The sequence below is a fragment of the Candoia aspera genome, chromosome 2 (genome assembly GCF_035149785.1).
Source record: "Candoia aspera isolate rCanAsp1 chromosome 2, rCanAsp1.hap2, whole genome shotgun sequence".
Taxonomy (NCBI): Eukaryota; Metazoa; Chordata; class Lepidosauria; order Squamata; family Boidae; genus Candoia; species Candoia aspera.
This window is the reverse complement of record NC_086154.1, coordinates 11,596,536-11,612,576: the sequence shown is the minus strand read 5'-3', so window position 1 is coordinate 11,612,576 and position 16,041 is coordinate 11,596,536. Positions and strand designations below refer to the sequence as shown.

General features: G+C 45.3%; 1 protein-coding gene across 1 annotated transcript in view; it reads right to left on the bottom strand.

The window, feature by feature from the left end:
• Positions 1-453: 453 nt before the first annotated feature.
• The window catches only part of LOC134492169 (zinc finger protein 850-like), a 32,491-nt gene continuing 16,903 nt past the window's right edge, over positions 454-16,041 (bottom strand). The window contains exon 4 of the mRNA XM_063296350.1: positions 454-3,583. Within this exon, the coding sequence (XP_063152420.1) occupies positions 469-3,583 (3,115 nt within the window). The 3' untranslated portion in view covers positions 454-468. The remainder of the gene's footprint in view (positions 3,584-16,041) is intronic.

The window sequence follows — 16,041 nt, the reverse complement described above, 5'->3', positions numbered from 1 at the left end:
CCACCTCGTAGCCCTCGACTTCTGTAAAAACCTTTGCTTTCCCATTGTTCCGGGTCCCTCTTTTTGTAAAGTTGGGATGCAACAACCAGTACCTTCTCGTGGGAAGAAGCCGTCTTCGGAAGGCACGCATTGTCTCCTTTCCATGGGTACAGCTTATCATCTCTCAAGGCTAGTGAAAAGGGCCTCCACGCTTACAACCTTGGAGGAGGAGACAGGACTCACACACCCACTATGGGAAACAAGCCCCCAAAGTTCAGCGAGCATGCCGTAAGGGGGTCCAGAGTCCAAAGCCCAAGTAGTCAAGAGAATGTCGAGGGTCCCGATGTTGTAAAAGGTTTCTCAGCCAGTCCAGAGTCAAGGCACAAGGAGTCTCGGTAAGCAGGCGGGTGTCTCCAATGAGGTGATCTGGGCTTGTGGCTCCCTTTTCATAGAGGCAGAGCTGGGTGGGGCTTATTTAGGAGGGCGGGGCTATTTTATCACGAGTCGTGTAGCCTCACCAAGCTCTGCTGTTCCTCCCTCCTTTCTGCTCCCTTTGCGAGCACCGCGAGGGGACGGCAGCTCTGAGCCTTCGTCCTCACCAATCAGCGGTGCCTGTGACCGCTGCTCACTGACCAGCCCCACCTCCTCTGACTGCTCAGGCGGTCGTTTATCTGGAGCTGTCTGCTCGCCCTCCGACTCTATGTCGGAGGCTGGCCGCCCGTCCTCGTCGTCTGACTCAGACTCTGGGCCTGAACCCCCCATGGACTCGGAACCCGAGCCCCCCATAACATTCTCTCCTGTGTGAGTCCTCCGGTGATTCACCAGGTGGGAATTCCGACTGAAATTTTTCCCACAATCCAGACACTCATACGGTTTCTCTCCCGTGTGAGTCCTCTGGTGTCTCACAAGATGGGAATTCACACTGAAACGCTTCCCACAATCCAAACACTCATATGGTTTCTCTCCTGTGTGAGTCCTCTGGTGCATCACCAGGCTGGAATTCTGACTGAAACTTTTCCCACAATCTGGACATTTATATGGTCTCTCTCCTGTGTGAGTCCTCTGGTGATTCACCAGGATGGACTTCGAATTAAAACTTTTCTCACAATCTGGACACTCATACGGTCTCTCTCCTGTGTGAGTCCTCTGGTGAAAAACGAGATAAGCCTTCAAACTAAAACTTTTCCCACAATCTGGACACTCATATGGTTTCTCCCCTGTGTGAGTCCTCTGGTGTTTCACCTGGTCAGACTTCCAACGAAAACTTTTCCCACAATCTGGACACTTGTACAGTTTCCCTCCTCTGTGAGTCCTTTGGTGCATCACCAGAGAGGACTTCCAACTAAATTTTTTCCCACAATCCGGACACTCGTACGGTCTCTCTCCTGTGTGAGTCCTCTGGTGTTTCACCAAGTCGTAACTCTTACTGAAACTTTTCCCACAGTCTGAACACTTATACGGTTTCTCTCCTGTGTGAGTCCTCTGGTGGGTCACCAGGTTGGACTTCCAACTGAAACTTTTCCCACAATCCAGACATTCATACGGTTTCTCTCCTGTGTGAGTCCTCTGGTGACTCACCAGGCTGGCATTCTGACTGAAACTTTTTCCACAATCCAGACACTCATATAGTTTCTCTCCTGTGTGAGTCCTCTGGTGCATCACCAGAGAGGCTTTCCAACTAAAACTTTTCCCACAGTCCAGACACTCATGCAGTTTTTCTCCTGTGTGAGTCCTTTGGTGCATCACCAGGTAGGACTTCTGGCTAAAACTTTTCCCACAATCCGGACACTCATATGGTCTCTCTCCTGTGTGAGTCCTCTGGTGATTCCCCAGGTCAGATTTTGAAATGAATCTTTTCTGACAATCTGGACACTCATACGGTTTGTCTCCTGCATGAGTCCTCTGGTGCATCACTAGGCTGGACTTCCAGCTGAAACGTTTCCCACAATCTGGACACTCAAATGGTTTCTCTCCTGCGTGACTCCTCTGGTGTAGCATTAGGTAGGAATTCTGACTGAAACTTTTTCCACAATACAGACACTCATACAGTTTCTCTTCTGTGTGAATCCTCTGGTGTTTCACCAGGTTGGACTTCCCATGGAAACTTTTCCCACAATCTGGACACTCATATGGTTTCTCTCCTGTGTGTGTTCTCTGGTGTATCAACAGTTGGTAATTCTGACTAAAACTTTTTCCACAATCCGGACACTCATGTGGTTTCTCTCCTGTGTGAGTCCTCTGGTGTACCAACAGTTGGGAATTCTTAATAAAACTTTTCCCACAATCTGGACACTCATACGGTTTCTCTCCTGTGTGAGTCCTCTGGTGTATCAACAGTTGGGAATTTTTAATAAAACTTTTCCCACAATCCGGACACTCATGTGGTTTCTCTCCTGTGTGAGTCCTCTGGTGTATTACCAGGCTGGAATTCTGACTAAAACTTTTTCCACAATCCAGGCACTGACAGGGTTTCTCTCCTATGTGAGTCTTCTGGTGTTTCCCCAGGCCAGATGTTGAACTGAAACTTTTCCCACATTCTGGACATTCATACGGTTTCTCTCCTGTGTGAGTCCTCTGGTGTATCAACAAGTGGCAATTCCGACTAAATCTTTTCCCACAATCCGGGCACTGATAGGGTTTCTCTCCTGTGTGAGTCCTCTGGTGATTCCCCAGCTCAGATTTTGAACTGAATCTTTTCTGACAATCTGAACACTCAAATGGTTTCTCTCCTGTGTGAGTTGTCTGGTGTTTCACCAGCTCAGATTTGGAGCTGAAACTTTTCCCACAATCTGGACACTCATGTGGTTTCTCTCCTGTGTGAGTCCTCTGGTGTATCACCACATAAGACTTCAAACTAAATCTTTTCCCACAATCTGGACACTCATACGGTTTCTCTCCTGTGTGAGTCCTCTGGTGTATCACCAGGCCGGATTTCTGAATAAAACTTTTTCCACAATCCAGGCACTGATAGGGTTTCTCTCCTGTGTGAGTCCTCTGATGTGTTACCAGGGCAGATTTAGAACTTACTCTTTTCCCACAATCCGGACACTCATACGGTTTCTCTCCTGTGTGAGTCCTCTGGTGTATCACCAGGCCAGATTTCTGAATAAAACTTTTTCCGCAATCCAGGCAGTGATGGGGTTTCGTTCCTGTGTGAGTCCTCTGGTGTGTTACCAGGGCAGATTTAGAACTTACTCTTTTCCCACAATCTGGACACTCATATGGTTTCTCTCCTGTGTGAGTCCTCTGGTGTTTCACCAGCTCAGAATTCCAACTGAAACTTTTCTGACAATCCGGACACTCATGTGGTTTCTCTCCTGTGTGAGTCCTCTGGTGTATCACCAGGCGGGAATTCCGGTTGAAACTTTTCCCACAATCTGGACACTCATACGGTTTCTCTCCTGTGTGAGTCTTCTTGTGATTTACCAGGGTGTTGCGCTTGCTAAAGGTTTCGCCACATAGAGAACACTGGTAGGGGTTCTTTCCATGGTGGGTCCTTTGATGAGCCTGCAGGGAGTTCTTCCAAGTAAAGCTTTTGCCGCATTCCGAGCATTTGTATGGCTTTTCTCCGGTGGGGATCCTCTCGTGCATCATCAGCCGTGATCTGCAGACTCTGCTTCTCCCACAAATTTCTTTTTTTCTGAATTTGGAAGTTCTCCCCCTTGACCTTTTCAGGGAATGTTTCCTTGAATTCACATACTCAATTTTTTCCAGCTCAAAACTCCCCTCCTGTTTTTCTCTCCCTTGTCTGTCACCTGCTGGGGAAGGAGAAAGGTTTTGTAGTTTTCTGGAGGAAGTGGGAAAGATTTTGATTGTTGTCTTGATTTGCTTTCCTTTTTAATGCTGCTCGTGATTCTCAGTTGTCCAGAAGGCTCTGACTGGCATCCTTTTTGCCTGTAAGATTCACATAAAACAGTTAGTTTAATTCTGAAGTGAAAGAATAGTTGTTATTTTTTACTGTCAAGTTTTTGGATACTAAAGGAACCTGTTTTTTTGGAATTGGGATTTTTTTTTAATGATTCCAGTGGGAAAGTGCCTTCTGCTGTTGCTTTTTTAAGCTGGGATTGGTTACTTTTTATAAACATTGAAAACAGAAGACTTTCGATTTTAACATGTGATTTTGTAATTGGATACTTCCTTTCTGCCCCTTTTTGTGTTTTTTTTTTTTTACCTCTCAGTTTGGATTAGAATTAATACTTCTTCATGCCAGAGGGAGGTAAAGAGATAAAAATTATGGCTATGAGGAGGATTCAGAGTAGAGGCTCGGGTGTTATGGAGACTGCTGGTGAAGAAGAGGTGTTCTTTTCTCTTCAGGGGGAAAGGCACACATGTGGTACTGAATCCCTTTGGCTCCCAGTCAAGAGGTCCAGAAAAGAACCACCTTAGCTTTCTGGGCTTTTCTGGTAGGATTTGCTAGTGCCTTTTCAGTTTAGCAGGATTTTGTATTGTAGAGCAGAACAATAAACACCAGAGCTAAAACTTCTGATCTCAGCGTGGTTCTTCGCTCTATATCCTGACATCAGGTGACTTCTAGATCCTCAAGATGATGCTCAAAGAACTCACCACTTAATTTACTCAGTCTTTTGAGTCTCTTGAAAAACGATGGAAACAAAACGTACTGACTTTGAAAAAAAAGTGGAACAGAAATTGGAAAAGACTGATGGAGGGGTGAAGCAGTAACTAGAAGAGTTGAAGCTTTGGAAAATAAGATGGACAGTACTCAGTTGGAACGGGAAAAGGAGCTTGATAGAATTGCCTGACTTGAACTGAGGGACAAAGAATTCTGTTTGAGACTGAGAGGAATCCCGGGGGCCAAGGATGAAAACCTTAGGGAAAAGATATCACATACTGCATTAGCAATTCTACTAGAATGGGAGGAAGACAGATTCACTGAGGAAACAGAAAAAGTCTTTCTTATTAACTCAAGACAGGCAGCAAGAAACAACAAGCCAAGAGAGGTTTTGGTTCAATTTACCAGGCTAGGAGAAGAACAAGGGATCAGATCTTACAAAGACATTTTGATTCCAGATTAAATATTGATAAGGTGGATAGAACTGTACAAAAAGAAATTCCCGTAAGAATATTAAGAAAAAGAATAGGCTTTTCTAACAGATGTCCTGAAAAAGAATGGGATTGCTTTTCGTTGGGAAAATTAGAAGGGGTAAGTTTTACTTACCAACAACAAAGATCCAAATTAACTTCAATCCCTAAAGGACTTCCTGGTTAGACAAGGAACTAAGTTGGAAGAAGATGCAGACAAAAGGGCTGCATCTGAAGCTAAACAATTGGAATCTACTGTACAGGATGCAGAGGTGGGCACTATACCTAAAGACTTTGGGGGATTGTTTGCATGAAAATAAGTCTGAATTATCTCACTAGCAATATACATGGGGCCAATGCCCCCCAGAAAAGAAAAATGATTTTTCACTGTTTGAAAAAAATTAAACTATGATGTGATATGCCTACAAGAAACCCATACAAGGAAAAAAGATACTATTTTTATTTGATAAATAAAAATTTGGGAGAGGAATTTATTTCAGCAAGTTTGAGAAAAAGTAAGTCTTGTATTATATGTTAAACCACACCTGAAACCACACATTGCTTGCTGATGAACATGGTAGATCTGTAGTAGTTGAAGTGGAACTTTATGGCCTTAAATCTATTATTGTGGGAGTATACGTACCAAATGAAGACAAAAGTAAATCTTTTAGACACCTTTTGAATGAATTGCCATCTTTTTCATATCAAAGCTGGTGCCTACTGGATGATTGGAATGGAGTAATTTCCCCACTGATTGACAGGAAAAGAAAAGAGAAAAGGAAACGATATTAAAGATTCAAGAAGGAAATATTGAGTTACTGGACAATGAGAGGATTAAGAAATCATTTCACAGGGTTTTTTTTCTAATTTGTATAAAAGGCTAGAAGTTTCTTTGGAAAAGATAGATGAATATCTGAAGAAACAAAAATTACCAAAACTCTCGCAATCACAGAAAATAATAATGAATAACTACCTTTGAAATAGTGGAAGCTATAAAAAGGACCAAAATGGGGAAAGCACCAGATCCAGATGGTCTTCTAGCGTTATATTCCAGATGTTTTCAGGATCAGCTCCTCCAAACTTTCCTAAGACTGATGAACTCTATTTTGCAGGGCTCTGCAATGCCAGATTCTTGGAAAGAAGCCAATATTGCACTTTTACCAAAAGAAGGACAAGATCTTACTTTACCTAAGAATGATAGACCGATTTCATTGCTGAATAATGACTATAAAATATTTGCTTCAATATTGGCTGAAAGAATGAAACAACATTTACAGGATTTTATTCACCACGATCAATGTGGGTTTTTACCCAAAAGACAACTAAGAGACAGCGTGAGAATTGTTTTGGACATTATACAATATTTACAACATCACAATGAACATCAAGCAGCTCTTATTTTGCTAGATGCAGAGAAAGGTTTTGATAATTTGAACTGGACATTTGGAATGATGTCAAAAGCCTTGCTAAGATGGGAAGTTACAATTGTCTCTTATGTGGCCGAGATCTGTGATTAAGATGAATGTTCTGCCTAGGACATTGTTTCTTTTTCAGACTGTACCAATTTTGACAACAGATTTACCATTCAGACAATGGCAGAAGGACATTTCTAAGTTAATTGGCAAGGCAAGAAACCAAGAATTAAATATAAGCTGTTACAAGATGCTAAAGAACGAGGGGGGTTTGATTGACCTGATGTGAAATTGGATTTTGATGCTTGTTATTTGCTCTGGATGAAAGACTGGATGACCTTGAAGAACAAGAAGTTTGTTTGTTTATTTCTCAAATTTCATCACCACCCATCTTCCCCAAAAAAGGGGCTCTGGGCAGCTTACAATAAAGTTAAAATACCCTAAAACAGCATAATACATAAAATATAAATATAACATATACAATATTCAATATAGATATAGATATAGATATAAATATAAATATAAACTGGGATCAAGATGACAGTTCAAGGTTCTAATTCAATTTGTGCATGTATGAGACCACCTTACGGCACCAGCCATCCCCAGGAATGACTACTCCCCCCCTCATCCCAAGCGAGGTGGCAGAGCCAGGTCTTTAACTTATTCTGGAAGTCCAGGAGAGAGGGGGCTTGCCTCACCTCCGGGGGAAGAGTGTTCCACAGGGCGGGCGCTACTGCAGAGAAGGCCCGCTTCCTGGACCCTGCCGGTCAGTGTTCTCTTGCAGACAGGGTCCGTAACATGCCCTCCCTGCGTGACCGGGTGGGACGGGTCGATGAGACGGTTCCTCAGGTAGCCTGGAACCATGCCATGTAGGGCTTTAAAGGTAATAACCAACACCTTGAATTGGACCTGGAAGCAGACTGGCACCCAGTGCAGCTTGCACAGCAGGGGTGTCACATGTGCCAATCTTGGGGCACCAAGAATTGTCCACGCGGCTGCATTCTGGACCAGCTGAAGCTTCCGGATACCCTTCAAGGGAAGCCCCATGTAGAGAGTGTTACAGTAGTCTATATGGGAGATGACTAGGGCCAAGTTATTGGATCTAGGACACGATCTGAGATTTGGGTGGCACGCCTATTTGTAGTATGATGAAATTAATAAAGATTTTAAAAATCATTTTGTTAGATGTGCCTGAGGGTTTGAAATAAATATAAAGCAAGATTGTCTCCTAATGTACCAATGTGGCTGTCACCTCAAGAAGCCTTTGTTAGAAGAGAAAAAGTGGGGAAAGCAAGCTGGTTGAGATGCAAAGACTTGTTGAACTTAGTATAACTTTGTTAATGAAAGAACACAGTTTGAAATGGAACTTTGTAGAAATGAGGAAGATGTTATTACAAAGATGTATAAGATGTTGTTATAAATGAATTTAGAAGATGAACATGTCAAAGACTGTTTGATTAAATGCGCTAAGAATTTTGGGTATAATTTCATGCTGGAACAGTGGGAGTACATGTGCAACAAAGGTCTGAAATTTGCTTTGAATTATACTCTGACAGAGAATTTTTATAAAATGATGTAGCGTTGGCATTTAACACCTGATAAGTTGTCAAAAATGCATAATGGGGTAACAAATGTTTATTGGAAATGTTCTCATAGCGAAGGAACTTTTTATCATCTCTGGGGGACTTGTGATAAGGCCAAGAAATTCTGGGACCAAATACGTGCTATGGTCCAAACCATTCCTAAAGCTGATGTCCAGCTGAAACCAGAACTGTTTCTCTTTGCTTTGATGGAGAAACAGCTGGAGAAGCAGCATGGGACTTTGTTTTTATACACTGTATGAGAACAGCAGCAAGACTCTTACAGGCACGAAGATGGAAAGATTTACAGATCTTCCCCACAATGGAAGAACGGATGGTCAAATTAATGGAACTGGCGCAAATGGCTAAGTTAACAGCACCGATGAGAGAAAATACCGTGTCTGGATTTGTTTCTCATTGGAAACCACTTTTGGACTTTGCTTGTATCTGAAAAAAATGAAGCTTTCATTTTGGGTTTTGACAATTAAATGGTTTGATTTTATAGAAATACTGTTACTAAAGGTTTAATTAATGGTCAGAGATTACATTTGTATAATATGCTTTTATATCTGTGTTGGAGAAGGTTGGAAGTCACTTTCTATATTTTCTATCGCTTTCTCCTCTTTTATAGTTTTTGTTTTTTCTTTAGTTCTGTACCCTATCTTTCATGCATTCTATATTTTGTATTTTACTTATATTTTGAAAGTCAATAAAGTTCTTTTTTTAAAAAAAGGATACATTACAATGGAAAAGCAAACGTGCCAAAAGGCCAGATTAACCTCTAACTTTCATTATGATTCATTTGACACACGGAAGACTAGCGAGATCCACGTTCCAATCCAGACATTCACTTTTTGGCCTGGGTCAGCCACAGATTCTGAGCACTGCGGAGGGTTATCATCAAAGATCTCTGCAAGTGCTGGGGACGGATTCCACACACACACACACAAACACACACACACACGTGCACACAGAGAGAAAGACAGAAACACACACAGCTGGCACTTTGCAGCGGAGTTGCTCATCCGATTCCCCTCCGCGGAGGAAACCAGGCAGCCCCGCTCGCTCCCGGCCTCTCCTCCCGCCCGTCCTCCGCTCACCTTCCGGCCGCCGCTGCTCCGACCAACCCCGGGAACACCACACAGCGCCCCTCCGCGCCGCTCTCCCCACAGGAGGGAGCCGGAACAGGAAGTTCCCCTGCCCTCCTCCTCCCCTCCTTCATCCCCTCTAGCAATCCAATACTCTATTGTTTTAGCTCCTTTCAGCTCCCCCTCCCATTGGATGTCGGACCTCAGCAACCACAGACGCCGCTACTGGATTGACAGCTTTCTAGGCGCGGGGGTTGTGTGTTTCCAGGGCGCCCTCTAGCGACATGAGGCTGAGAAACCCACTCATCCTAAGGCGAGAAACCCCAAGGCCTTTTGACTATGTGTGCGATCAAGTCGTTTTAAATTCCCAGCGACCACACCGATGGATTTTCTCCATGACGATCTATCCCTAAGCTGTTCTCTCAGGACTCCCAAGGGTGCGCTCATTGCCACTGCAACCAAGCAAGACGCAAGAAATGGGAGTTTTTCTGTTTTCTATGACCCCAATTATGCTCCTATCAGTTGCTTCAACTCCCTCTGCTTTTTCTCCCAAGGAGCCGGCTCCGGAGTATGAGATCTGGGGGACCTCGTACTCCATAGTGCATGTGCGTCCACAGCACCCACCCTGTTGATCTGGGGTGGGCACCTCTGTCTGGTGCCCATTGGCACCACTGTTTGATCACCAATCCACTCTGCATTAACGCTCCCTGCTGCTTATACTGTCATGAATACAAGCTTTGGGAGAGGCCCTCCTCCCCCTGGATTTCTGCTGAATGTGGAAGCTGGCTCAGAACTCTTGCAAAATATGGCTTTAAAGGAACAACACACCATAAAAAGAGAGGAAAAAGTGGAATGGCTCCTTTATAAAAGAGAAAAGAAAAAAGCCAATTAAAGAAGCTTTATTTATTTATTTATTTTAATCCCACCTTTATTGTTTTTATAAATAATTAAAGGCGGCAGACATACCTAATAGTCCTTCCTCCTCCTATTTTCCCCACAACAAGAACCCGGTGAGGTGGGTTGGGCTGACAGAGCGTGACTGGCCCAAGGTCTCCCAGCCAGCTTTCATGCCTAAGGCAGGACTAGAACTCACAGTCTCCTGATTTCTAGCCAGCACCTTAACCACCAGACGAAACGGACTGTTTAATCACAAGAAGGGAACTCATCACAGAATGCAGAATATATTTTGAATAGAACTGATAAATCTTCAGTCAACACTACAGAGCCAACCACTAAATATGGGGAGAAATTCAACAATGGGATGAGAGCAAGATTCTGCGGTCCTGAGCAGGGCTTCTGTATCTCTATCTTCTAAGAGAAAAGTCCCGACTGCAGGATGGATCTTTCTATAAATGCAAGGACAGCATCCATATCCCAGAGGATGTAGCAATACAGTGGGCAATGCCCCCAAAATGGCAAACTTACACAATAAATCCTTAGGGAAAGAAGCATTTGCAGCTCCTGCCCATAATAAAATCGGATGTCATAACAGGTGTAATGGTTGCCTATCCTGTGATCCGTCCAAACCTCGAAAGGGCATTTAGCGCCTTCCAGGAGGTGACGCCAGGCTTCCAAAGCGGCTTTTACGGCAAAAGCCTCCTTCTCCCAAACATGCCACCGGCGTTCCATTTCAGAAAATTTTCTGGACAGATACGCGCAGGGTTTTAGGTGATTTTTGGAATCTCTTTGCAACAATATAGCCCCAATTGAAAAGTCAGAAGCATCAACTTGGACTACAAAGGGGCGTTCAGGATCCGGGTGCTGTAAAATAGGCTCAGCAGTGAAGAGGGTTTTTAACCTCTCAAATGCTGTCTGGCATTCCGGTGTCCAACTGAGCACTGCCCCAGGATTTTTCACCTTGTGTGTCTCCCCCAAACCTTTGGTGAGTAGCAAGTCAGTGAGTGGTAGAGCAATCTCAGCAAACCCCTGGATAAATTGGCAATAATAGTTACTGAACCCCAGAAAACTGTGTAGTTGCCGCCGGGTGCGGGGGCGTTCCCAATTTAAAATCGCCTGAATTTTTTCAGGGTCCATCTCAATGCCCTTGTCAGAGACCCTATAGCCTAGATAGTCAAGATGTGCTTTGTGAAATTCACATTTCGAAAGCTTTGCATAGAGCTTAGCATCTCTAAGCTTGCTTAACACCTGTCTGAGGAGGCGTTCGTGCTCCTCCTCGGTTTCAGTGTAAATGAGAACATCGTCTAAGTAAACCAGGACCCCTTTAAACAAATGATCATGTAACACTTCATTAATCAATTGCATGAAGACTCCTGGTGCCCCAGCTAACCCAAAAGGGAGGACTTTGTACTGAAATGACCCCAATGGGCAATTAAAAGCAGTTTTCCACTCGTCCCCAGCCCGTATGCGGATGTGAAAATAAGCTTCGCGAAGGTTGAGCTTGGGGAAAATTTTACCTGTTGACAGATGGGCTAACATGTCTTTCATTAGAGGTATGGGATATTTGTTGCAGACCGAGATGAAATTTAACCCCTGATATTCTGTACAAAGTCTAAGTGTGCCATCCTTCTTTTCCCGGAAAAGGACAGGGGCCCCCACCGGGGAATTTGCAGGTTCAATAAACCCCCTTGACAGGTTTTTGTCAATAAAGTCCCGCAATGCCGCTAGCTCCTTCTGGGTCATTGGATAGATTTTCGGCTTGGGCAATTGGCCGTTGGGGACCAGCTCTACTGCACAGTCAGTCTTTCGATGGGGAGGCAGCTGGTCCGCCTCCACTTTCTCAAAGACATCTGCAAAGTCTCGGTATAGGTTGGGCAAGCCTTCTAAGTGTGGTAAGCTGGGGTGTGGCGTGGCGATCGCAGCTCTTACCACCCCCACATGTAGAGGTCTCTCCGCTGTAGGAACTTGGTAAAACCCATCATTAAAAGTGACAGTCCGGTGCTCCCAATTTATATATGGGCTGCGCCAAGTCAACCAGGGAATCCCCAGAATTACCATGGGATTGCCAACCGGTGCCATGATCAATTTTAAAGCCTCCCTGTGGCTGCCAATTTGCATCACTACATTTCCAGTGAAATTAGTTGCTGGACCCCCACCCGCCATTGACCCGTCTAGCTGGGTGAAGATCAAAGGCTGCTTTAGAGGAAAGCTAGGCAAGTCCAATGCAGCAACCAGATCAGGGTGGATGAGACACCTTGAACACCCAGAGTCAACGAGAGCCCAGACTTCCGTAGTCCTAGTGCGGGAGCCCAACTTCACTTTCACTGCTAGAGTGGGGCAGTCAGCACTCACCATAGCATCTTTGCGCCCATCCTCCTCCACCTGCCCGCAGGCGCTTTTCAGGGCAAGTGGCTGGCGTTTCCCGCCGGCTCCGGAGAGGCAACCTCAGCCTCTCCTGAGAAGTAAATCTCTTCTTCGACGTCCGTAGTCCCCATGGCCGCTGTCATCCATTGCGGTGGCGGTGGCGGTTTGGTCGGCGCTTTAGTCGCTCGATCTCCAACCTTGGGTTTTGGGCAGTCTGCGGCTCGATGTCCGACCTTTCCACATCAGATACACTGGCCTCGCACGTAGCGTCGCTGTCTCTCTTCGTCCCACGTTCGGTGGCCTGATGGGGTGGCCGCTGCCCCGGTTCAGGGTCCCCGCATCGCGGCTGGTGGTCTCTTGTGCCTTCTTGCCTGCAGGTAGGTGCGCTGAGCATGCTCTGCCTTCCCGGCCAGACAGATCCAGTCGTGCAACGACTCTGGGTCATCCCTGCATAGTGCCCATTTTAGGACGTCACTGCTGAGGGGACCTTGCCTGCCAAGGCTTTAAATTCCAGGGCATAATCAGCTACCGACCTGGGGCCCTGGATGAGATCCTTCAGCGCCTCCTTAGCTCTTGCCTTGGCCAGAGGATCCTCAAAATGCAGTTTTAGTGCCCACAAGAAGTCTTCAAAGGATTCTAGCTCAGGGGCATCAGCCTCTGTTAGTTGGACATACCAGTCTGCCACTCTGCCTTTTAGCTTAGTGGCCACTGCCGTTATCTTCGTCTTCTCGGAAGGGAAGCATGGCCCGAATTGCTCCATGTAGCTCTTCGCATTAGTTAGGAAAAAGGATAGCTTGTTGGGATCCCCATCAAATTTGACAGAAAAGTCCTTCACCGTCCCTCCTGCTGGAGCGGAACCGGCGGCAGGCCGAGTGGTGGGACCCCAGGTCACGGTAGTGGTTCCTCTTCAGGGAGGAGATCCATCCCGGAGTCATCTGCGGCCCCGCTCCGCCGGCGGTTCAGGAGGGAGGGTGGGTGATGGTTATGTGAAGCTAGGACTTCCATCGTCTCTTGTCTGGCCGCCCATTGCCAAGGACAGGTTTTTTAGCAGATACTCCACTGATTCCATTTTCACCTCAAGTACTCTCACCCTCTCAGGGGTTTGAGATTCCTCCCTCTGTCGCACACCAGGCTGCCTCCCCGTTGCTACCGTGGTAGAGTCCACCTCTGGAGTCAGCGGGAAATGGTGCTTCCATGATGCCTGGGATGTCCCTGGCTGGGGCTCTCCCATCACATCCCAGATGATCAGCTCCGTGGGTGACCCACGTGGTGCCGGCTGCTCTGGCTCTCCCCCATCGCTAGATCCCCCCAGCTCCGGGCTGGAACTCGACTCCTTCAGGTAATATGAAAGTTCAGGGGGGGGGGGGACTCGGCTCTCCACTCCGAATTGTCGACTCGGGTAATGGGTTAGTTGACTCCTCAAGCTCCCCGGACCCTATTTTCGACTCTGCCATCGCTAACTGTTACCCTCACAAGAATTGATCTCGGTAGGAGCTAGCGGTGTATTTTGGAAGATTCTCAGCTTTATGTAATGGTTGCCTATCCTAAAATACTCTCAGACTCACAAGCAAGAGCTGAATAAAATCTGGTTTGTTTAAGAATAGTATGCAAGTACAAAGAAAGCTGAGAATGGGAAAAGCGCGCCAAATGCAAACTAAAAACCCCTCGGTAAAAACGAGATCCCTCCCCCCATAGAATCTTCCCAGGCTCACAATCCCAGGTGCTCCTAACAGCTTCTGATGGTCCGCGGGAAAAGTCCTTGAGCAGAGCACATAACCCAAACACATTCCATTGAAATGAACATAGATACAGAGCTTGGCACAAGGTCTCCCAGTAGCTCCCCCCCGACAGCAACGCGCGTCAGCGCCATGGCATGTGAAATGTTACGATGTACAGTGCACATTGAAACAGTGAACATGACAACAGGTGGGTGCAAAAATATGGCACCAAAAAAGAGCAAGACAGGGGAAGGAGGAGAGAATTAAATATAATTATGGGGGACTCTGGGAGTTGAAGTCCCGTACCTTCAAGTTGCCAAGGTTGAGAAACACTGTTGAAGGAATGCAGGCATACTATTTTGTCCTAGTACAAATTTGCTGTTTTGGGGTGAAGCCAAGGAAATGAACTTGGTATGTAGCAGTTAGGTAAAGGGTTAGGATCAGGTAGGAATCTCTTTAGGTATAAGTTTAAACGATGTGCTTGTAGTCAGACCTCAAGAGGAAGTAGTTTCAGGAGCTAGAAACTGATGGAAAGTTTTGCCTTATATATATATATATATATATATATATTTTCTTATATTGAAACATTCAGCGTTTCATTAGGGATCTTTGAATCCTGTCCCATCCTTTTCTTCAACTCTGTAAGCGTGGAGGCCCTTTTCACTAGCCTTGAGAGATGATAAGCTGTACCCATGGAAAGAAGATATGGTGTGCCTTCCGAAGATGGCTTCTTCCCAGGGGAAGGTGTTGTTTAGCTGAAGGTCCAGGGGCCCTAGCAAGGGAGGGAGTGCCATGCATGGAATGATGCTGAGGGGGGGATGGGTAGCTGAGTAGGGGGAGGTATTCTGTCGGCGGGGCTGAGTGGAATGTGTAGTGCTGTAAGGAGGGGGTCCTGCGCGCTCGCCCACCTAACAGCTTGCTGTCATTGCTCTTGGGTGAAGAATAAAGAACTTAATTTCATGCAGCTGCCTGCTGTTTCTTTGATCCCAGCTCAGAAGCGAACTTGGTCAGCAATGATATTCTAACAAAATGACAGTGAACAACGAAGCAGAGATTCCTACCCAAATATTCACGCAGGGGTGCATAATGTTTTCAGAACTTCTTTTGTTTCCCATTCATCACCCTTCCGGGAGGCATTTCATTACAGTGGTTCAGGCACTGGGCCAGAGGCTAGGAGACCAGGAGTTCTAGTCCCGCCCTAGATGCAAAGCCAGCTGGGTCACTTTGGGCCAGTCCTTCTCTCTCAGCCCTAGATAAAGGCAAACCACTTTTTAAAATGCTGCCAAGAAAGCTACAGGGACTTGACCATGTAATTTTATGATGCTCGGCTGCTTTGTGAGATGGGCAGCTTTATAAATAAAACCAATAAATCGATGCCAGGAGTCGAGATTGATTTGAAGGTCCTGCCCCCAAAAGAAATCATGTAGGGGTAAATAATTTTTTCAGAACATTCTTTCATTTCTATTCATGATCTTTTTACTTTGTAAAATCTCAGATGCCAATTTCCAGTGTGAACCTGTATTGCTGGGATTACCATTACTGTTACATTATTCTTATGAAAAGTTTGCACCAGCATAAATTGCGAGCTATTTTCTCCAGTATTAAACATCACCTTGTATGTCAGACTGAAGTATCACATTATTACGATTGCATTGCCTTATCCCCACTGAAATGCTCCGCATTAGATTATTTTGTCATTAGTTAGTGTTAATATATTCTGTGCCCTATACTAATCATTATGATTATTAGTTGACTTTTGGTAATACCCCCCAAGTCACTTTGCTGAGTTGGGCAATCATATGTATGCTATATAAATCACTGCTGTTTCTGCAATCCCGTGTAATTTGCTGCCAAAAAAAGGGTTTTCCTTCATGGAATTTCATGAATTTCCAATTAACGCCATGCTGTTGGGTATCTGGGGAATTTGTATTGCTTGGCTGTGTTGCTTTGGGTTTTATATTGT